This window comes from Thamnophis elegans, chromosome 3 (genome assembly GCF_009769535.1).
Source record: "Thamnophis elegans isolate rThaEle1 chromosome 3, rThaEle1.pri, whole genome shotgun sequence".
Taxonomy (NCBI): Eukaryota; Metazoa; Chordata; class Lepidosauria; order Squamata; family Colubridae; genus Thamnophis; species Thamnophis elegans.
In genome coordinates, this window is record NC_045543.1 from 37,816,327 (window position 1) to 37,839,374 (window position 23,048).

Sequence of the window (23,048 nt, forward strand, 5' to 3'; positions counted from 1 at the left end):
GCTTCAGCAATGCCCGCGAGGCCCTTCCACCGACGTAAACCGCCCGAGAGGCCCTTCCACCTACCCATTCTTTTCCATCAGGGCGGGGCCAACACCGTTCAAGGGCGGGGCCGACGAGGCTGACCAGCTGGGTTTAGGCGGCACAGGCGCTTTTAGGCGGTCACTCCGGCAGCATTCCGCGGGTGCTCCGGCAAGCGGTCGCTGAAGAGGGGGGAGCGGCTCAACAAGCGTTCCCCAGCCGGGCTTTCCACTTGCTTGCAGCGCACACGTGGCAGTCTCTCCTTCTCTATCTTCCGCCCCGCGCTTCCCGGAGATCGACAGTAGCCCCAGAAAGGACCGCCAACAATCGCCACCATGAGCAAAGGGGTGAGAAAAATAAAAGGACGGGGTCGGGGTCGGGGAACACCACGGGAATTCGGTCGCGTCTCTTAGCCGGAGAAGGCTGTAATCGCCTGGATCTCGGCGGCACTAACCGCCGTAGCACCGCCTGTTGCTAGCAAAGGAAGTTTCTTTCCTTTAATAGTACTGACGGCCAGCGCAGCCCCCGCCTGCTCGGCCGCTGAACGGCCGCCTTTTTTCTAAGGATGGACGGGACGCTACCACGATCCCTGCCGTCCGGCACCGTTTACACTTGAGGAGCGGCGCTGCCATCCAGACTGAAAAGACAAGAGAGCTTAAAAGCGCCGCCCTACAAACTAGAACTTCGAATGTGCCCCAAACACGAGGTTCTTGTAGAAGCGGAACAGGATCTTTTCTTATGGGGCGGATAATTCCACCCTCTGAGACTGGCGGTGCGCAAACAGGCTGCCGGAGCGGGAATCAGCGAATCGCTGGTGGGAAGGGGCGGATGGGCGGGAGAGCCGGCCGACGATCTCCGGAAAGGCGTTTGGGAAATCCCGTAGTGATATCCTCCATTTTCTTGATTTTAGCGGGCGGAGAGCCTCGCGAATATGCCAGACAGAATGGCGCGCCTAAGGCGCCGAGAATCGAAGTATTCTTCCAATTCCGGAGCGGAGTGTTCGCGTTAGTTTTTGGAAAGACCTGTTAAAAAATTAGAAATCCCACAGGTGGCAAACTGAGTTATAGAAAGTTATGTCCCAGAGACATTAAGAAATTATCATCCATGTAGGAGAGTTTCATTTTGGCTTTGGAATGCATGCCATTCAGCCCGCAGCCTCCTCGTCTTCTCTGGTTAATCCTTTCTGTTCCGATTCCTTCTTCGGTTTAATGTGTTAATTGACGGTTACCTATTTGTTAATTTAGCAGTTTAATGTTGTGACATGGGGTAACTGAAAATATGTGAGCACACATATCACATTTGTCTTTAGTTTGACTTCAGAAAAGTGGGGGGGAAAATAAGCAGGCCGGTTCAGACATCATATTTTGAGCTTTTCTGTATTGGATGTAACTATTTCTAATCTGAAAAGAGGAGCGAATCATCAGTATGATTTTTAAAATGTAGTGTTTCTTGTACTTCAGTTGTCTCCTGAAGAGGAGATTAGGCGAAAACTTACTTGCAGAGTGCTGCCATTTTGTCTGTTCATTCACTTGTGGAAATCTGGATGCCTTTTAATCAGTCCTACCAGAAACCGGAGGAAAGTATCCTAAATGGAAAAAAAAATGTGCTGGCTTAGTTAGGCCTCCAGTTTTTGTCTGTAGCATGATAGATTTAGACCTGAATGTGAGCCATGTCTATGTCTTTTGGGGATTGGTGTTTTTTTGTCCCCGCCTCTAAATGTCCTTGCCCCACCAGCCTCTTAGGATTCTTTCCTGGTCTAAAGATTGGTCCAAGGTCATTGGGTTGACTGGTGACTGTTCACAGTAGTCTAAACACTTAATTCCAACAGGGCACTCCATAGGCTGTTTCAGATAGCACAAACAGAAAAGTTCTTCCTTGTGTTAATGTTGAAATAATGTTTGTGTACTTGAATATTTGAATCTTGTTAGAGCAGCTTTCTTTCACTTATTTCTGCAGAGGCCTTGAGGGCCTAGATCTGCAGAATGATTGCTGTTTAGAATGGTTCATTAAGTAGGGCAGGTGGAAACAAGAAAGGCTGTTGCCACATTATGGAAACTTCTATAAAATCCTGTGGTTTGATGCAACAGCTTGCTTCATTTTGGAATGTGTATGTGATTGTTTTAGACAGAATGAATACTGTTATTTTTAATGCCTTTTGGGTGAAAGTTTGGAGCTTTAAAGAATTGCAGCATAAAGCCTTATTCATAATTGAATAAACTAAGCTGCTTGACTGTTAGGAATGTTTGTTGGTTTTCACAGGACTGCAGTCACAAAAGCAGAAGAATCATCTAGTGTTTTCTTAGCTTTTAGTCTCTTTGCCTTCCCAGTTTTTTTAATAGTAATTTTATTAAACATTACAACTAAAAAGATAAAAATTGATAGAAACTAAAAAAATAAAAAGAAAGAGAAAAAATAGAATGCAGAAAAAACAGAAAAAGAAAAAACAAGATAGTAAAGAAAATGGAAGAAATACAAAGTATTTACACAAGTATAAACAATTTTAGTAACTTATTACCTTCTCTTAAACTATTTAAGCAAATTATTTTTTCTTCTTGTATCTTATTTTTTATCTATAAACAAATCCTTATACCTCGTTGTTCAAGTCCTAGTCAGCAAAAGTCAATTACTAGAGATAACAACATATCTCTTCTAGCCTTGATCAAATAAACCAACTTTGTGTTCCTTGTTTTTACATTTAACAATTTTGCTCTTTAATCCCTTGAAATAATGTCCTAGAACAGTGATGGTGAACCTTTTCAGCACCAAATACCCAAACTGAAAAGTATGCACATGTATGCACTGAAGCACCAGAAACCAAAAGATCAGCTGGTCTTCATGCGTGCCAAAATCACAAAGACCAGCTGGCAATGGCACACATGGCCACGGGGGGGGGGGGGCTCTGCATGCTACCTCTGGCACATACCCACAGGTTTGCCATCATGGTCCTAGAACTTTCTTGTCATACTTCTTTGCTAGTTCTCACAAAATTCTTGAAAACTTTTAACCAGTCTCTTTTGTAAATCCAATATAGGAAAGTTGTCCAGATTGCTCTTTTGGTTTATTTTTATATCATAGTCCATTTCATTTATTCATCCTTCTTTATCTATATCATTTTTAATCTATCATTTTTAAATCCACGTTTCATATCAGTCTCCATCTTATCTGATAAATTCCATTTTCACAGTATCTTTTAAACACTATCTATAAGGGCAGACACTCTTAAAATTAACTTCTGGATCCATTGTTTGTCCTTCAATACACACAGTGCAAGTATTTTGCTCCATTCTGTATTAAGTGAAATTCAAGTGTTTCTTAATTCATCCTGGTTCCCTCTAGTCTAGTGTCTAATGTTTAAAGACCCATCCTATCAATTTTTTAAAAATAATTAAAAACAACAGCATTTTCCCACAGGAAGGATTCTTGTAATTAAATTCCAAAATCTTATTTGAAGTATATCTGGATGTTTAGTCTGTAACTTTCCAGAATCAATGTTCTAGTCACCTTTTCACTGCTTATTCCAAACAAAAAACAAAACAAAACAAAAAAACAGATTTAAAAGTTAAAACTGCATTTAATATTTCTTTCATGAAAGTTTGAAGGAGACTCACTGAGTGGTACAAAACTTGTGATTCCAAAGGTTCCAAATAGCTGAAGAGCAATTAATAAGCAATTTCCAAAAGTGATTAGAAAAAGAAGTATACAAACCCAATATCCATAAAGGCACCAACCATAGTCAGGGCATCCCATCATCTCCCAGTCACTCAACAGAGACCACTGCCTTCCAGTCAAATCATGAGAAGTAACTTGTGGATGATCCCAAAGCTGGTCCCTGTTATGAGAAGAATTCTAAAGAGCTTTCACCACAGTTGTTAGCTCCGGTCTCAGCAGAACCATTTTTAATTTGCCAGTTGTTCCCCAAAAGTCCATTTTCAGTATAGTTCTGAAGATGCCACCAATATTTTTTTACCATAGTTCTGAATGGCAAATGATGAAAAGTCTCAGTAAAGATGTCTGCCTGTAAAATTCTTAATATATTTATAAACTTTCAGGTATTATGATTATAGCTTTATGTTAGCAATTGGTAGCTTTCAGGGCGTAGGGGTAGGTGTACAATTAGTTAAGGCTTATGAACATAGGTTTTGCTTCTGCAACAACTAGATTGCTTAATTCATTTCAATGTGCAGCTATGAAGTTGAATCTTTATTGCAAGAAATGTAAGAGCTTCTTTGGATTGCTCTATTACTTTCTTGGTAAAATAAACAAAGCTTTCTGTAGTTTGGGAATTTTCCTTGTTAGCACTGACTTCATTAAGCAAATCACAGAGGGATCTTTGATTCAGAAGAGTTAGGTTTGGATTTCAAATGAAGAGTAGCTACCTTGCTATAATAAAGACTCAGATGAATATATTTCAACACTAGAGAAATGGAAAAGTATTTGAATCTATCTTGTTGCTCTTTGAGCCAGACAGATCCTTGGGTTTGGCTCTTATGTAAGCAGCAATTCATGTATAGTTGCAAGGCATAACTTTCCCGCACAGATGAATACTGTAAATGTAAGTGGGAACCTTCCTGTTTAATTGAGGTTATGGATGCCAGCCAGTAGCTTTTTTTTCTTTCTTGAGTGCACTATTTTCAGTTTTACCCATATGTGGTTGAGCTATGTTAGAGGACAACTTTTATGTGTCCTTTGCTTGACACATGCATGAACTGCCCTCCCCTTCTGTAACTAAAATTTCTTTGTAGCAAAATACTTTATAGCATTGGGAAGAAAACAAAGCAGTTGCGTTAGTGGAACATAAAGATCAAAGAAGAGATGGTTGTAAAATCAAACATATTTTGATAATTCATTCAAATGAATTCTTGGTAGTTAAAAAATGGTAAACAATTTTTCTAGCATCTTAACTACAGTGCCCTTGTTTTTAGGATTTCCAATATCTTCCACCTCCCAAAAGTACAGAGAAATATTTCATCCCAGTGATGATCCTGTAACATACTGAAGTACCCAGAAAAGCTCTCTTTAACATCATCAAAGTTGTTCACTTACATCTAAAAAAATCAGAATGATCTTGAAAGCTTTTAATCAAAAATTATCATAATCATATCATCAAATCAAATCATATCATCACAATCAAAAATTAATCATAATCAAAAAAATCATTGTGCTCAGAATACCATCAAGCATTTCTTGAGCATAAGATTTACTTCGGAGGGAAAGAGTTTGTTCCAGAGATCTTCCTAACATCCCTAATTCTTCATTCATTCAAAGTTTGCACATTCCTAGTCAAAAGAGTTTTGATTTTTACAAGTCTGATCAGGCCCAGCCAAGTATGGTTGGGATGAGAGATGTATCCAAAGCTTCTTGCAGCCTGAGATGGCTTATACTAATCTATACAAGGGCAGATATATGAACCAAAATAGGTAGGAATCATCTTAGCCCTTCTAGTTTTTACAGTTAAAATGCACTTTTTGCAACACCTGATTTCAGGAGTGCTTCCAGTCCATATCTTGAGGTAGTCCTTGGTTCATATTAGTCTTTTGTTTTTTTTGCAGGATTCAAATTGAGTTTAAAACATATTTTAAAAACTATGCAATTTGTCTTAAATCAAATCAACATGTTTATGAGAGTTAATTTTGTTGCAAGAAAAGAAAATAAGACAGTGGGGCGACAGTGGGAGCCAGGGAGAGTATACTTGCCATTCTGTTGTGACAGTGTGGAAATTTAATTGCTACATTTGGGCATGAAATAACAATACCGTAGTCAAGGTGTTTGTGCTGTAAATTGTTCCTACATCTCACTCTCCGTAGAAGTTTAAAGATAATACCTTGTACCAAGAGATCATTTTTGTCGGGGGAATAAACTTCCACAGCTGTGATCTCCTTACATTGAATCAGCTATTGTCTCATGTAAGCCACATTTGTTAAAGCATAGCGCACAATGTATAAAAATCTGGATAGCACACGGTAAAAAAGTATTTTGAATGTACATGTTTTATGGGCATATAAGTGAAAAATGGTTGCCTTAAATCCCTATTTTTTGTTCATAAACTCTCCAAATGCAAGACAAACATTTGAAATGGGAAAAAAAATATTTGACATGTGTGTGTGTGGGGGGGGAGCTCCCATTGTGTCCCTTGGCCTCCCCCCTCCCTCCCCCCTTGAGAAATAAGTAGAAATTATTGACTTTGATCACTTAAGCTGTTCTCTGGCAAGGTTGGTGTACTAGACAAATCAATACTATCCATTTGTAACACAATACATAAGCACAAAAGGTACTCCCACATCAGTCAGTATTTTGATTTATGTAGTACACCAACATTGCCAGAGAACAGCTTAAATGAACAATCAATAATTTCTATTTATGTAGCAGTGCATGAGAAGAGGAACTGTGGCCTGAAGGAATGAAAGGAAAGAAACAAATGAAGGAAGGCCCACTTTACCTGAAGCTCTCAAAGAATTTTTTTTCATGTAATAGTCCCACCTTAGCTTACCTAGGTGTGACCCCCTAGCCTAGAAATATTGCAAGCTTCTGGTTCACTGGAGCACAGGAATGGCCTTTCATTTCTTTGCTGAGATTATAATTTGTACCTGAAAAGTGCCATTTCAGGCAACACAGGAAAGAGAAGTGGAATGAGCTTTGAACACCAGTTTGGCCATCTTCAAAAAGAACTTGGCATACTCTGGGAAGGAGGAACGAACAATGGACTGCCGTGGGGTGATGCAATTGCACAAAGCCACATTGGAGTGGAGTTTTTTTGCTGCTTAAAGGGATTAATTTTCTGGGATTACAGTTCTGTGAAATGTGTCAGAGGCTTAATACAATTTTACTTCAGTTTCTTCCGTACTGCTCTTGGGAATTTCAAGAGCTACAAAAAAAGGCTGAATGCAGACAGTGGCTGCTAATACTCATTTTAAAATTTAGATACAAACAGAAGATACAGTAAATACAAATGCTTCTTTTTGGGTGGAATTACAGTACTATTATATTATATTAGAAAGTCCTGAAATGGAAAATAGTAAATACTGTATAGATACACCATTTATGAGGTGGCTGCTGAACTGCTCAGAATAATGTCTTCTCAGGTTGTAAAGGACTTTGTAATATAAAACCTGTTGATTTCAATTGTGGTTGAAACTGAAGATTGTAGCAGGTACAGTGAAGCCTGTTGTGGAAATGAGGTCCTTTCCCCCCAGTAGGGATGGGCATGTAATGAAAAATTAGATTCTCTAGTCCCAGCAACACTTGCAGAACAATTACTTTTATATGGTGATTCATGGACAATGAAATCTTTCTCCTAAAGGCTGGAAGAAAAAAAAGCTACAAATACTGTTTTTGAAGTAATGGCATATGCGTACAGGGCTCAGAGGAGGGATGTGCAGCATTCCAGACCCAAAACACAAAAGGTGCTTTGGAGGGGGATGGCTATGTTGGCAATATCGCCTTACTTCAATCATGCATTCTCTAGGATCACATGGTAACTATGTGGTGGAGGGGGGACATTTTTTAAGGTGCTGCCAGCCTCCCTTGCAAAGCACAGTTTCTTTTTCATATCCCAAGTGTGGTATGTCCCTAGAGGATGCTGCTGTTTGAGAAGCCCAGACCAAAAATTAGCATTCAGTCACAAGGCTAGTGTACAATGAGAAAATAACTGGATACTGCAAAATTAAGAACAAGGTTTCATCCAATCCGAGCCAATATTAATCTCTTTTAACTGGATCTTTTAAGCACACTACAAATTATTTCAGAGACAGGTAACTTTTCTTTCACAGTGTGGTCTGAATTTTTTTCCCTGCAACCCCCCACTCCCCTCCATTATTTTGGCTTACAAACACCACAAAAATTATATAGACATGACTTCACAGGAAAGTGAGCAAGTATTTTCTTCCATTCTAGTGTGTTTGTGTGCTTTCCCACCACAAACTGGGTTGACAAATATTTGTTATAAGCCTTAGAATGCTGGCAGAGCCAGACTTTGGGACTGCAAAACAGGCTGTATAACTCTGCTATTCCTCAGCAGAGTTACGCTGCATCTCTGGGCTGCCTGTCTTGAAAGCAGCCATGCCCTTTCCCAAGATTGTACAGCAGCTGCGGTGCAGAGGCAACCAGGAGAACCCAGGAAAAAAGGGCTCCTCTTTAAAGAGTTGCAGATAGAAGCCTATGCTTTGAAGCCTCTTTTTATGCTTGGATCTGAACTATCACAAATCCCAGTTTGGACCAGAGACCAGAGAATCAATCCCAAGACTGTTACATAGACTGGATAGTTTAAATTAAAAAAAAACAGCCTAGAAGAAGGCAGAGGGAAATCATCTTCCTATCATAGCTCTGAAAAATACATTAAGGTGTCTATGAAGTCACCAGGAGTCAAGCTTGCTGTGAATAAAAATTTTCCTTTTTCTATCCCTGCTTTTGGTTGCCACCAGGCACAATTTTTTAATGGTTTCATAACAAAAAAGAAGTGATTTCCTTAGATCAAAAGAGGTATGACTCCTGACATGAGGTTTAAAGCCACCTACATGTACAAACTGGAAAATAAGGATGTGCAAAATTCTGCCTGAAACAACACGTTTGAGGGGGCTGTGCCTGAACCAAAACATGCATAATTGGGGTTCTTCGGTTCAAGTGTAGAACAAGAGAAGAGCTGTTTTTGCTCCAGGCATGGTCTGAAATACTGTTATTCTGGGAAGAACTGGTTTGAGGAGGAAGAGTCCAACCCATTGGTGATGGCAGCTGAGGAGAGGGAAAGAAGTGCTGGGAAGATGAGGCCACGCAGGTCAATGGAAAATGCCCACTGGGACATTGTAGATGGTGGCAGTGGCAACAGCCATGAGGAGGGAGAGGAAGGAGCTGGGAAGGGTGGAGAGCAGTGCAGGTGCTCCAGTCAAATATACCACTCTGGCAGCTGCTGAAAGAAGCAGGGACGGTACATGCCAGCCTAATCCACTTGCACCATCCAGATACTGCTGAACCTCTGCAAAACCAAAGCGTTTGGGGTTTTGGTTCTGCCAAACCATAGCGCATCTAAAATGATTTGGCAGGATTTCTGGGGCACAATGGTTGGCTCCAGACCAAAAGAGAACAGTAGCATTTCTAACTCCTTTAGAGCCTGTTTTTATGATGTCATTATAATAACAGAACAGATTCCCAGGGACTTTGTTCTGGTATCCTCTCTGTTCTTATCTTGTCCAAATTTAACGAGTAGCCCTCCTACACCTCCCTCCCCCCAATGTTTGGGCACATTGTTAACTTTGCAAATCATTAAATGTGGAAGAATTCTTGACATCTTAAAAACTTTCATAGTATCTGTCTCATTGAATTACAACTTGGCTGGGTGTGTAATATTGTTTTGCATAGCCTGAGTTACAGCACTACCATAATTTTTGCATAAGTAAATGTTTTGACTGTACTTCTAAAATTACATGTATGGGCAGACTCCTTCTGATTAATTGTGTCCAGTACAGTACCCTGTTGCAGATTGAATTGCAAAGTAAGGAAGTAGGTAAGTGCTACTCCAGTGCTTCATCTAAATTAAAAATCAGCATACATTGATACAGAAAATTTTGAAAGCAATTGTTCAGCCATGATATTACACAAAGGATTTAGATTCAGGCCAGTAGTTCATGTAGTTCAGGAGAGGAATGTGTGTTGTGAAATGGTGAAGAGGAGGAAGAGAATTGGGGGCATTAAAATAACAATTGTGGATTGTGCTCCCTTTTAAATTGAAATGTGTGTGTGGGGAGGGAGGAATAAAGTGATTCTGACTGAAACAGTTTCCTGTGCCCTTACCTGACAATAATCTAAGATTTTTTACTTATATTTAAAATAAGCAGTTGGGATAACTGAAATGCCATTCTTCCAATGTAGAATGTAGACATTTTCTTTTTTGAAATGTTTTCCCCTTCCCCTCTTTTTAGAAGGGAAACAATACAGTAAAGCAAATGTCAGGAATGTTCAGCTCTGCTTTACCTTCTAACACAGTGGTGCTCAACCTGTGGGCCACAACCCCTTTTGGGGTCGAACGACCTTTTCACAGGGGTCGCCGAGAAGCCTTCCGCGGAGAGGCTGGCAAGAAGCTGGCCGAAGGGAAGGAGAGGCTCGGCTTCCCCGCACAGCGGAAGGAGAAGTGCCAGAAGACTGATGGGCTTCCCAGCAGGCGAGTCCAGCCAGCCTCCCATGCGGGCATTTTTCAGCAACTGTTCCTGCTCCTACAGGGCACACGCCTTCGTCGGGGTTGAGCTGCATCAAAAGGGGAGGCTTGGGCAGCGAGAAGGGCAACGGCTGAGGAGAGGCTGAGTCTCCACCTGACATCGCTTTCCCTCCCTCCCCCTGGCACAGGCCTGACTCCGCTGAGCCAGTTCTGCTTAGTTCTGCCGGGATCCGAGGGGAAGACTGTTATCTGCTCACCTCTTGCGCGTGTGCGCACAAGCAAAATACCCTCCTGGACCAGGATCAAGGTGGAGGGGACAACTCCCGCTGTCGCCACTGTGCAATGAGGTGAGTAACTGGGTACGCAGCGCAGGGGAGCCACATTGCGCAGGAGACTCCTCAGTGCCAGACTCAGGTCAGCGCAAGCCACGGTCCCCTTCGTGTTGGCTCAGAAAGGAGAGGAATGGGGAGCAGCAGCAGCTGGTTGGGTGCAGGGAGGAAAAAGATCCAGTTCTCCTGACTGCACAGGACTCTCCTTGTGCAGGGCTCTGGAACTCTTCCCTCTCCGCATCCAGAGACGGCTGCTTCAGCTCTTTCCTGAGCCAACACGAAGGGTTGGTGCTGACCTGAGTCTGGCACTGAGGAGTCTCCTGCGCAGCGTGGCTCTCCTGCGCAGCGCAGCCTGCTACTCACTTCTCAGTGGCAGCAGTGGAAGGAGTTGCTGTCCCCGCTGTTATGATCCTGGCCCAGGACGGTATTTCGTGCAAAGAAGAGATGAAAGAGAAAAGGGGAAAAAGAGAGAGAGAAATGAAAGAGAACTGGAAGGAGAGAATGGGAGAGAGGGAAAATAGAGGGAAACAAATTAGAGGGACAAGGGAGAGGGAGAAATAAATAAAAGAGAGCTGAAGGGAGAGAATGAGAGAGAGAGGGAAAAAAGAGGGAAACGGGAAAAGAGAAAGAAAGAAACTTTCTCAGACCTATGACGAAAGCAATGGCAAGCTAGATCTCTTGCCAAGAAAACTGCAGTTTGCCAGAAGGCACAAATTGGAAGCAAGTCTGATATTTTAAAAAGAAAATAACAGAGATGGCAAAAAAAATGCATCTGAAAATAAGATTATTTATAATTTTAGATAATGTATTGTATTGTCAAACTCAAAAGAAATCAAAATATACAGTATACCCTATTGCTGTTAGTACAATCTTGCCAGCTTCTATCAACTTAGAGTTCACTATGAAAAGATTACAGAGAAGCAATTTCCTGCAATTAATAACTTTATTTTGGATTTGCTATTATGTTCAATGAGAAAGAAAGAAAAAAGGAAAGAAAGGGAGAGGAAAAATAGAGAAAAACCGAAATGAGAGGGAGGAGGAGAGAAGAGAGAGAGACCCTATTCCCACAGAAAACACTGAGCCATGAAACCTGGATAGGCATGTCTGGGGGATGTTGTCATGTGACTGGGTGGGAGTGTGTTGAGTTGGCCACACCCACCCAGGTTTTGTGGCTCCTGGTGTTTTCTGTGGGAAACAGATCCAAATGGCTCTTTCAGTGTTTTAAGATTGCCGACCCCCATGCTATACCATGCTTCAAGACAAGATTTCATTTATTTGTAATTAGAAATAAATATTTCACTATATATAATTACATATTGTTTTTGCGATTAATCACTATGCTTTAATTATGCTTTAATTTATAGCAATAAAAATACATCCTGCATATCAGATATTTACATTATGATTCATAACAGTAGCAAAATTAGTTTTGAAATAGCAACAAAAATAATTTTATGGTTGGGGGTCACCACAACATGAGGAACTATATTAAAGGGTCACGGCATTGGGAAGGTTGAGAACCACTGTTCTAACAGATAAGAGGCAGAGAACACAAGCTCGACTCCAGATCTCAGTGCTCTTCCAAGTGTTCCATATGTGAAAAACATGAACAAAATATTATTCCTTGAATGTCCTACAATGCTTTACCCACAATACTGGGCTCCATTTTCTCTTGATAATAATACCCTGGCCTCTGCAAAGCTTTTTGACGGATACCATTGGCAACCAGACCTAGATTTTCCACAATTTAAAAGTGTGAGTGGCTCTGTTTACCTTCTTAAGGCAACAGGAGGAGCAGGAAACTTAGTTTTCCACTATGTTGACTCTCAGCACTTCTATTCTTAAGGCTTCCCCTTTCAGGAATATGCTAAGAAATAAAAAATTAAAACATTAATTAAACCCTTCAGTCTATATTTGTGAAATAAAGTATGTGTGCAATAGAGCATTTGTGAGTCAAGTCACAAATGATAAAGACTGGAAAGAGTTTTTATCATCAGGATCCAGGCAGGACCCTGCAAGCAGCAGTCAGAGGAAGGATGAATGCCTAGAGAGGAAGGGGGAAGAGGCCATCCTGATCTAACCAGTCCTAGTCCTTGGAATGCAGTCAATACTGTATGTAAGAGTTTTCACATATGCTTCAAATAATAGCTGTTGGGAGAAGAGGAAAATCTTTGGAGCAGAATATGAGTAAAAATAGTGGCTAAGTTCAAAATGATCTAAGATCTTTTTTTTTCTTCCTCATGGTCTATTTGATATAGTAAAATATTTATTTAAATGTCCTGTCTAGATCATTGTTCAGTTTAAACTTTGTTCCTTTGTTATAGGATTTGTAAATATTTGTACGTACTGATCTTAGAAACTACCATTCTTAAGAAAAAAAATGGATTGAAAACTACTTAATCTCCCTGAAACAAAGGCATTACTCATAAGGCAATTGCAATTCAAATAATAAGATGCAGAACTATTTAATTTTTATTAATATTTGCATTTGATTTAACTTAAAAGTACACATGCTGCCTTTCAAAATAGGATGTTTCTGGGAAGAGGAAATTTTTAGAGCTGAAGTATTTATGTGTAACAATACATTACATTTATCCATTACATGAAATACATTCCAAATGAATGAAGATGAGTATATGTGTCCCAGGATAATGTTCAGGATTGAATCTGGGTCGCTCACTGGGATAAGAGATTTTGTCTTCTGAGCTTTCGGACTCATGCCAGAGCCCATCTCTGAGAAATTCCCTGAGGATGGGCTCCAGGACGAGTCCAAAAGCTTGGAAGACTAAACCTCTGGTTCCAGTGACTGACCCAGATTGTGTCCTGCAACATTCCAAATGGTACAGTAAGATTAAAGAACCATCTCTCTAACCTCAAATGTATAGCCAACAATGTTTTCTAAGGCTTCTTGTATGCTGTATTTTTAATTTTTTTAATTACTTCCTTATCCAGACGTGAGTAGCCTATTACCATGACTATAATTGTATGATATTATTATTTGTTTAACTATGATTAGCTGGGCAGGGTATACTGTAATCAAGCAGACTATATTATGTGTCATGTATGAAATAAGCCGGTAGAATAAGCACTTTTAAAAAGCAGTTATCTTTGTGTTTTTATTTTGCTATCTGGTCAGAAATAATGCCATATTAGTACAGACCAGGGGTGTCAAACTCGACCCATGGGCTGGATGCGGCCTGCAGGGTGCTTACATCTGGCCCGTGGAGCCACCCTGGAAACAGCAAAAGACCTGCCTGTGGTGCCTCTGCCAGCAATAATGGAGCCCATTTTCTCTGGCAGAGGGCTCAGGCTACCACCGGCACCTCCAACATGAGTGATGTCGAGCTAACCACATCCCCAGCCCCCCCAGGTCAAAAACAATCCCGATGTGGCCCTCAATGAAGTCAAGTTTGACACCCATGGCACAGACACTATTTCAAAGCATAGCTATTCATCCTGAACCATATTCAGGCTCCAAACACCTTAGAATTAGGCCCCAAGAGTGATGAAAATCAGCTTTACAAATGAAATCTTGTGACTGTGTTTTGTGACGTGCAGTAGGTTTCTGCACACATTATAGACCATTGTCTTTAATATGTTGTGAAATTTGATAAGGGTTGAGTATCCTATGATTGTTTTTAGGATTTTTTACATAAAAGAGCGGGGGAGGTGTAGCATTAGAACCTCTGTCCAAAGCCCTGGAAAAGCTGATCAGAAATTGAAAATGCAGAACTGCATGGGTTAGTCAGTTGGAATTGGGTGGTAAATAAATTCAAATAAGTAACTAAAATAAAATAAAAATAATGACCTGGTTCAGTGTAAGGCAGTTCTTTTATTGGGGTCTCTCACTTTCATATAGACTGGACGTGACAAGTATGAACCTGCAGCTACATCTGAGAATGCAGCAAAGAAGAAAAAAGGAAAAAAAGAAAGGGATTTGGATGAACTAAAAAAAGAAGTTACACTGGTAAGAACAATTTTTATCTACAGTGGAGATGAAGAAATTAACATAATGCTTGAGCTGGCATGAATTGTCAATTTTCTGGCTTTTAAGTTGATTACCTTGGATGGGACCATTTTGGATCTATGATGGATTTTAATAGTTTTCCAAATTGGCTTAGAGAATTTGCTACCTCACTGTCATCAAAACTCTGGGTGTAGGGTAGTAAAATGGTGATTTGGTAATTGATACCATATAATACCTTCTTCCCCCTTGACACACCCAGGCTTAAACTTCAGGTAAACTTAATTTATTTATCGACTGGGAATTCTTTCCAGCAATTGTTATGGTTAAACTCCAACAATATATTGATAATATCCTTGGATACTTGAATGTGGCTTCACTCGTCTTTTTGACTTTGCAGGATGATCACAAACTCACCCTTGATGAACTTCATTGCAAATATGGAACTGATCTCAGCCGGGTAAGTTAGTCAACTTTGGTTGGAGTTTTCTGCTTTGAAAGTACAAAATGCTTGGCAGCAGGTTCTGGGAGTTGTCAGTTCATGTTCTCATCATAATTCAGAAATTCTCTTCCCTAACTTGATTTGAGCATTTTTGTGAAATGCTGCTGCCATTGAATCATTGTGAATGATGATAGAGGATTGTTCTATGATAATCTTCTAGCTTATCAAAATCATTTTTATTATATATATAATGTTATTGCTATCATTCATAGGTTATGACTGTCACATACTTGAAATAGATAGCATTATCATAATTAGAATATTAAGGACTGCGGTCTTTTATCAGTGAAAGTATTGGAAGACAACAGGTGGTTTTTTAGATTTAATGTTTTTAATGTTTTTAATTTCATGCATTTTAATCCATTATTATAAGCTGAAATAGCTCAAGCAGGCAACATTCAAATAATTGTAGTACGTAAAAGGCAATGACTAAGAGATTATTTGGAAAAGTTCTTTTGAAAATATGAATGAGTGAAAATCTGAAATGTTTCTCTGTTACTTAAGAAAGCAAAGCAACTCTGCTATGTTACAATGTGACAATTACAGCACTCTCTCTAACCTCTATGTTGCATTTCTGTCATTGAATTCCTCATTCCCTTTCTGTGTTTTAGGGACTGTCTTCTCAGCGTGCTGCAGAAATCCTGGCTCGAGATGGCCCTAATGCTCTCACTCCCCCTCCCACAACCCCAGAATGGATTAAATTCTGCCGGCAGCTCTTTGGAGGCTTCTCCCTTCTGCTTTGGATTGGAGCTCTTCTTTATTTTGCGACGTTTGCTATTCAAGCTGCAACAGGAGACGAGCCTAATTATGACAATGTACGTAGGGCAGGGAGGGAAGGGGATTGAAAATGGTGTGTGTGACTGAATAGCCCAGTTTCGATATCATGAGAAAGATATATTCTCATGAAAACATAAAATACTGAAGTTTTGATTTGTCCTTATTGGCTATGGCTTTCGTTTCTGCTTAGAGTAAGTATAAACATGGTGGTTATGATCTAAGGTGACGCAGCAATCCAGATGGGAGTTGAACATGTGAATTAGTGTGTCCATGTATCACCCTTAAGTTCACCTTAAACCAGATGCCTCTTTTCCCAAGATTATGTAGCAACTACAGAATTCAGCTATGCAAGGCTACTTTAAGATAGTCCCTAAAAGTGCTACTGGTCCACTACACATGCTCAAATTACATTTTACCCTTGGAACTCAGGTTTCTGCATGACACATCTGTGATCTGCCTGTGTTATCTAGTGCCCTTGCCAGTTTAGGGTGGGCCTACTTCAACATCAAAATCTTAAAATTTCACAACAGGTTTCTCTCATATTGTTTAATTTAAGAATTAGATTAAGTTATGGCCCCTTCTCCCTCTGACCTGAACATAGTTTGCTGTCTCACTTTTGCTTCTTTAAATTCTTCTCTTCATATATTCTTTTCAACAGCATAATGAATGGGAACATTGTGTAAAAACAATTGCGTACAATTAATGTTGCAAATTCAGAGCAGAATTTACTGAAGTTTGTGTGAGTAAATAATATCACTTAAAAAAGACTGATTCACATACCTTGTTATACTTGTAGTTATATCTAGGTGTGGTGCTGGCTGCTGTTGTCATCATAACTGGGTGCTTCTCTTACTACCAAGAAGCAAAGAGTTCAAAGATCATGGAGTCTTTCAAAAACATGGTGCCTCAGGTATGAAAGTGCTACGGTTTCAGGTTTTTTAAAAATGCATGTTACAATTTTTTAATGTCTCTTTGATCACATATTGGTAGTGAAGCCGTCCTATATAGTCACTGAACATTGCTTGTTCTTGCAGCAAGCTTTGGTAATCCGAAATGGGGAGAAACTGAGCATCAATGCTGAAGGTGTAGCTGTTGGAGACTTAGTGGAGGTGAAGGGAGGAGACAGAATCCCAGCTGATTTGAGAATAATTTCAGCTAATGGATGTAAGGTATGTATATCTTCAAGGAGTAAAAAATGAAGAGACTCTACTGGATGACCCATAGAGGATCCAGGTATGGCAACACCAGTGTCTCCATAAAACCATATGTGCACTTTTGCTTTTTCTCCTGCAGGTGGACAATTCATCTCTCACAGGTGAATCAGAGCCTCAGACAAGGTCTCCAGATTGTACAAATGAGAACCCACTAGAGACCAGAAATATTGCATTTTTTTCTACTAATTGTGTTGAAGGTAAATATAATTTCCAATATTTGACAAACAAGACTGTTAGGATATGGCAGTTCTCAAATCTAAAAATGATAGATTGTTCAAGGAGAAATTAGGAAACATTCTTAGCAAAGCATGTCTGCTATTAGCACATTTTAGAACTGATGGGTGTTAATTTATAAAGAGTGGTTGCAGTTTTTTTTAATAAGTCTTTTTGAACTAAAGCATGAATGCACCATGTTTTCCCCAAAATAAGACCAGGTCTTATTTTCTTTTTGCCCCCAAAATAGCACCAGTCTTGTTTTCAGGTGATACCTTACCTGCTTACCTTAGGACCACCACAGCCACGCATCCCATACACCAACACCTGTGGTGCTGCTGCCTGACTTCTGTGGCTGCTTGCGGCCAGACGCTGCGTGGCAGCTGCCATTCACGGCAGGAGGCTGCATGGCGCATTGTGCCATTGTGTATGCAAGTGGTGGCAGCAGCACAATGAGCCTTGTGGCACCAGTGCAATGCGCCACATGGCGTTCAGCCACAAGCAGCTACAGAAGAGGTTGGACAGCAGCACAACATGTTGGGGCATGGGAGGCCTGGCTGTGGCGGTCCTAAGGTAAGTGTGTGTGGGGGCACGTGGGGCAGCTCCACTCCCCCAGCCTAGCTTGATTTTTATGCCTGCACCTTCTGCCACCTTGTGCCAGACTGTGGGCGGGACTTAACTAGAGCTTATTTTGGGATAGAGCTTATATTAAGCACAGGTGTAAAAATTGGGCTAGGGTTGTTTTTGGGGTAGGTCATATTTTCAGGGAAACATGGTATTATTGCTGGAACATCATTTCTGTAGCTATACTTGAAAGCTTTGTCAAAGAATCTTGTGTCATTCCTATATGGATTAAGAGACCATTTTTCAAGGAGGAAAAAGAATAAATCAAAGATTATAAAACATTCTTAATACACGAGGGATGAAAATGCGTACCACCATTTGCAATATCTTTGAACTACTTGACTGGGAAACATCTGAAGAGATGTCCTTGTTTGCGCTGAAAGCCAAAATTGTGTATTATGCTTGCATTGCACATACCCAAGAGAGAAGGTAGAGTTTAATTACAATCTTTCTTGTGATTTTCAGGTACTGCCCGTGGTATAGTCATCAACACTGGTGACCGAACTGTGATGGGCCGCATTGCTACATTGGCTTCTGGGTTGGAAGTGGGACAGACTCCCATTGCTGCGGAGATTGAGCATTTTATCCACATAATTACTGGTGTGGCCGTGTTCCTGGGTGTCTCCTTTTTTATCCTCTCATTGATCCTCGAGTACACTTGGCTGGAAGCTATAATATTTCTTATCGGCATCATTGTTGCTAATGTCCCTGAGGGTCTGCTTGCTACAGTGACAGTAAGTTGCCATAAAGAGATTAGCACACTCTTCTTAATAAAAGATCTGAAGAAATATAAATTGTGATGGAAGGCAGCCTTCATCTCCCCTTTCCTCATTTTGTAGGTATGTCTGACACTCACAGCCAAGCGCATGGCTCGTAAGAATTGCCTTGTGAAGAACTTAGAAGCTGTGGAGACTCTGGGCTCTACTTCCACAATCTGTTCTGACAAAACAGGCACCCTGACCCAGAACCGCATGACCGTTGCTCATATGTGGTTCGATAACCAGATCCATGAAGCTGATACAACAGAAAACCAGAGTGGTAAGATGCCTGATTTCTGTAAGCGATAATTTAGCACTGCTTTCTGCTAGTAGTCAAGATAATACTTGTTCAGACTTGCAGCCTAGCTTTCTAGCCATATGTAAAAACGTTTGCTTTGTCTCCACAATAGCCAAAAAGAATACATTTGCAATGCTTCACATACGGTTTTAAGTCAATCTTGATCAGTGTTTCTCAATCTTGGCAACTTTAAGAGGAGTAGACTTCAACTCCCAGAATTACCCAGCCAGCCCTGCAGATAATTCTGGGAGTTGAAGCCCATGTTAATTAAAGTTGTCATGGTTGAGACTCATCTGAAACAGCCACTTAAGAATAGGGTTTTTTAGAACAGAAAACCCCATGTTAAAGCACAATATTAAGCATAAAATATATTTGAAAAAAATTGATCATTGTTTGAAGAATATTATTTTGTTGATTGTTTAATTGCAGAGAAAAAAATAAATTCTAAATTCCATTAATTCTGAAATCTTGTCATTTGAAGAACCATATTTCTCTGTACTTGCATAGAAAAAGGAGAGGACCAAGTCACTGTAATGAAAGGATAAAGAGCTGGAAATAAGCCTCACCAGAATTTGCAATACTTTTTCATTCTGCTTTCTGAAGGCTTATAATATCAAGGTTTTTCCCAACCATCCTCATCCTTATATAATAGAGAGTAGTGTATTGTTTCTTACCCAGTGGAGTAGAAGAGACTTTTTTTTATTCCCCCTAACTTTCCCATAAAATTGATGGAAAACAACAATCAAGTTATGAGTTTATCCTTCACTCTTCATAAACCACTATGGAAAAGATAACACTAAATATTTATCCTTTATCCTGCTTGGCCAACATTAAAAATTGAAAATGAAAAACAGGGAGAAAATAGCATTTAGCATTTTTTTTTTTTAGCATTTTATTGACATTTATAGGCCGTCCTTTTCCCTAAGGGGACTCAGGGCGGCTTACATTTCATAGGAAGGGAGTGTAAGACAGGACACAAAAAAAATGTGAATAAAGGAAAATAACCAATAAAAAACAACATTCATTCAACATTCGGGCAGGGCGAGATTAGGATCTTATCCCCAGGCCTGATGGGATAGCCAGATCTTGAGGGCTGTGTGGAAAGTCTGGACGGTGGTGAGGGTACGAATCTCCACGGGGAGATCGTTCCAAAGCGTCGGAGCTGCAACCGAGAAGGCTCTCCTCCGCGTAGTCGCCAGTTGGCACTGACTGGCGGATGGAATTCGGAGGAGGCCTACTCTATGCGATCTGATGGGACGAAGGGAGGTAATTGGCAGAAGGCGGTCTCTCAAATAGTCAGATCCACTACCATGAAGGGCTTTATGAATGGTGAGTAGCACCTTGAAGCGCACCCGGAGATCAACAGGTAGCCAGCGCAGCTCACAGAGGATCGGTGTTATGTGGGCGAACCGCGGTGCGCTCACTGAATAGATTTATTCAGTGTATTTTTCCATATATTTTGAAGCTATATAATTATTTTTGTATTTTCATATAAGCAGCCTAGAATTTGCCTTTACTGTAACCAACTAACATTAACGGATTGCAATACCATATGCTAAATAAATAAATCCACTATTGTTAAAAAGAAAAGATCAGTAAAGTATATATGGTGTAAATAAATGCATGATTTGCCAGGGAGTTCTTCACAAGCCTAATTGTTTATGTTTAGCAGAATGGACCTTAAATTGTTCCTTCTTGTCATAGTTTGTCTGAAAATGTAGACGTTGGTAGTTAATCAAGACTGGCGTCCTACAGCTATTGTTAAGAGCTGCCGTGGACCAGGAAGAGATCTTTCTTCTGCATCTAAGCTTGTAATCAAGAACTTGTGAGAGGGACTTTGCTCCACTGTGTCTGGCATGCTAGCTTTAAATCAAACAAGGGGAAAGTGTGGCAGAGGAAATGAATTGTGTGCTGATTTGAGCATGGAATTGTGTGCAACATATGGGTTCCTTCCCTTTAGGTGCTACTTTTGACAAAACATCTCCAACATGGACTGCTTTAGCCAAGATTGCAGGACTATGTAACCGGGCTGTATTTCAGGCTAACCAAGAAAATGTTCCTATTTTGAAGGTGAGTTTAATCCCTTGGTTCAGTTGCCACAGCTACACACATTTGTCTACTGTCTGTGGCCTTGCAGTTAATGTGAAGCAGCATAAAGAAAAGACATCTTGGAAAATGGAATGTTTCTGGCTAGTAGAAAAGGCAACATTGCAACATCTTTAATATGAGCATCATTTCTCCATTTATAAGCTCTTATGACAGGGGTGTCAAACTCAAACTCAGGGGTGCTTAAATCTGGCCCACGGGGCTGGCCTGAAAGTATCAAACGACCAGCCCATGGTGCCTCTGCCGGCCAAAATGGGCCACAGGCGGTGCCCAGGTGGCCCATTTTTGGCCGGCTGCTGGAGGCCATGGAGGGTGAAAACGAGGCCCCACACCCCACTTTGGCTGGTAAAGTGCTTCAGGAGGTCATTCAAGCCGAAAACGGGGCAGAGGGGGTTGCGTGAGGTTCCCCCGCACCCATTTTGGCCGGCAAGGTGGTGCAGGAGACGTCCATCCCATCTCCCCCCCACCAGCCCAGAGAACTACAATGCTGATCTGGCCCTCAAAGAAATCCAGTTTGACACCCCTGTCTCATGGTATGCAGTGTTGTTGATTAAGGTTACTAAAGACTTGGATGGAAATTTAGTTCACAGATTTGTGCATAGATCAATAATTTATTTAAAATTCTATCCACGATAGAAGAAAGTTTCTTCCAACAGTAGTTTTTAAAACTCTGATACAAGAAAGACAATACAGTTAAGCCCCCTAAACTGAGAAAAACCCACACTGGGTAGGTAATTAGGTCTTATGATCTGCAAAGTGCTGGACAAACTGCTTGATCTTGGCAGTCAACAAACACATGAAATTTATCAATCCTATAATGCTCATCATCTAAGGTTTCTGGATTGCCTTAAATTTCAATGAAATGGAGACAATACAAGTCTGGTGTATTATCAGGAAAACAAACGACTTATAAACAAGCAGCAATAAGAGAACTTGCATTTTAACTACTTGAAAGTAACTTGTAAAAATAATCTGAAGAGACTTGACATGTCATGTGTTTTTTAGAAATTATTTACAGATGACTTATACCCTCTCTTAGTGCTGAGCACATTCTGTTCCACTCTATAATTATTATAAAGCCTGCCTATCTTCTCTTTACAGTATTGCTGCAAAAATATTTACTTTTGTTAGTTTCTACTTAACACTAGCCTCTTTTTTAAAATAATAAATCTAAGTAGTTTTCTTTCAGAGAATGTTGAAATATGTCTTGTTGATAAAGTCAAGCTTATTTTGAAAAGTGGGGCAGGGGGGGGTTCGAAATCTTCAAAAGATTTCAAATCCTTACTGCGAACTGCTGTGTCATTTGATAGAGAGCAGTGGCAGGAGATGCTTCTGAATCTGCACTCCTAAAATGCATTGAACTTTGCTGTGGATCTGTCAAGGAACTGAGGGAGAAGAACCCCAAAATAGTGGAGATCCCATTCAACTCTACCAATAAATACCAAGTAAGAAATCCCTGCTTTTTGCACAAGAGGCATTCCCTGGGAACAAATTCGGTATCTTTTATGTTGGGCTCTGTTGCTGTTTTCCTCAAACCCATTTAGGCTAAATTATGTACCAAGCGGGTGGTAGCTCTGGCTGGAAGGGTTCTGTTCTTTTGCTGTCCGTGTTTGTCATCTGCAAGGCACAGTCCAAACCAGTGAATGAAATGCCATCCAAAAGACAGCTAACTAACACTGTTATTAAAACTATGCAGCTGTCAATTCACAAGAATCCAAACACGTCAGAATCACGATATCTGTTGGTGATGAAAGGTGCACCGGAGAGGATTCTCGACCGTTGCAGTTCCATCTTGATGCATGGAAAAGAACTTCCCTTGGATGAGGAGTCCAAAGATGCATTTCAGAATGCCTATCTTGAATTGGGAGGCTTGGGGGAGAGAGTTCTGGGTAAGATGCCTGACTGAATTATTGCTTGTTCCTTCTTCTCTCAGAATATTCTTGTCAGTCAGCCATGATCTCTATAGGGCCATCAAAAGGTAAGAGGGTAGTTATGGCAGTGCAGTTAATAGCAATAGCAGTTAGATTTATATTCCGTTTTACAGCCTTCTCTAAGCGGTTTACAGAGTCAGCATATTGTCCCCAACAATCTCATTTTACCAAC

The 23,048-nt window shown here is 40.5% G+C and overlaps 1 protein-coding gene across 1 annotated transcript in view; it reads left to right on the forward strand.

Annotated features, from left to right (window-relative positions):
- The window catches only part of LOC116505629 (sodium/potassium-transporting ATPase subunit alpha-1), a 31,114-nt gene continuing 8,066 nt past the window's right edge, over positions 1-23,048 (forward strand). The window contains exons 1-12 of the mRNA XM_032212974.1: positions 1-366; positions 14,349-14,456; positions 14,854-14,913; positions 15,567-15,770; positions 16,529-16,642; positions 16,767-16,901; positions 17,026-17,143; positions 18,249-18,517; positions 18,623-18,821; positions 20,800-20,909; positions 22,256-22,390; positions 22,642-22,834. Of these exons, the coding sequence (XP_032068865.1) occupies positions 355-366; positions 14,349-14,456; positions 14,854-14,913; positions 15,567-15,770; positions 16,529-16,642; positions 16,767-16,901; positions 17,026-17,143; positions 18,249-18,517; positions 18,623-18,821; positions 20,800-20,909; positions 22,256-22,390; positions 22,642-22,834 (1,657 nt within the window). The 5' untranslated portion in view covers positions 1-354. The remainder of the gene's footprint in view (positions 367-14,348; positions 14,457-14,853; positions 14,914-15,566; positions 15,771-16,528; positions 16,643-16,766; positions 16,902-17,025; positions 17,144-18,248; positions 18,518-18,622; positions 18,822-20,799; positions 20,910-22,255; positions 22,391-22,641; positions 22,835-23,048) is intronic.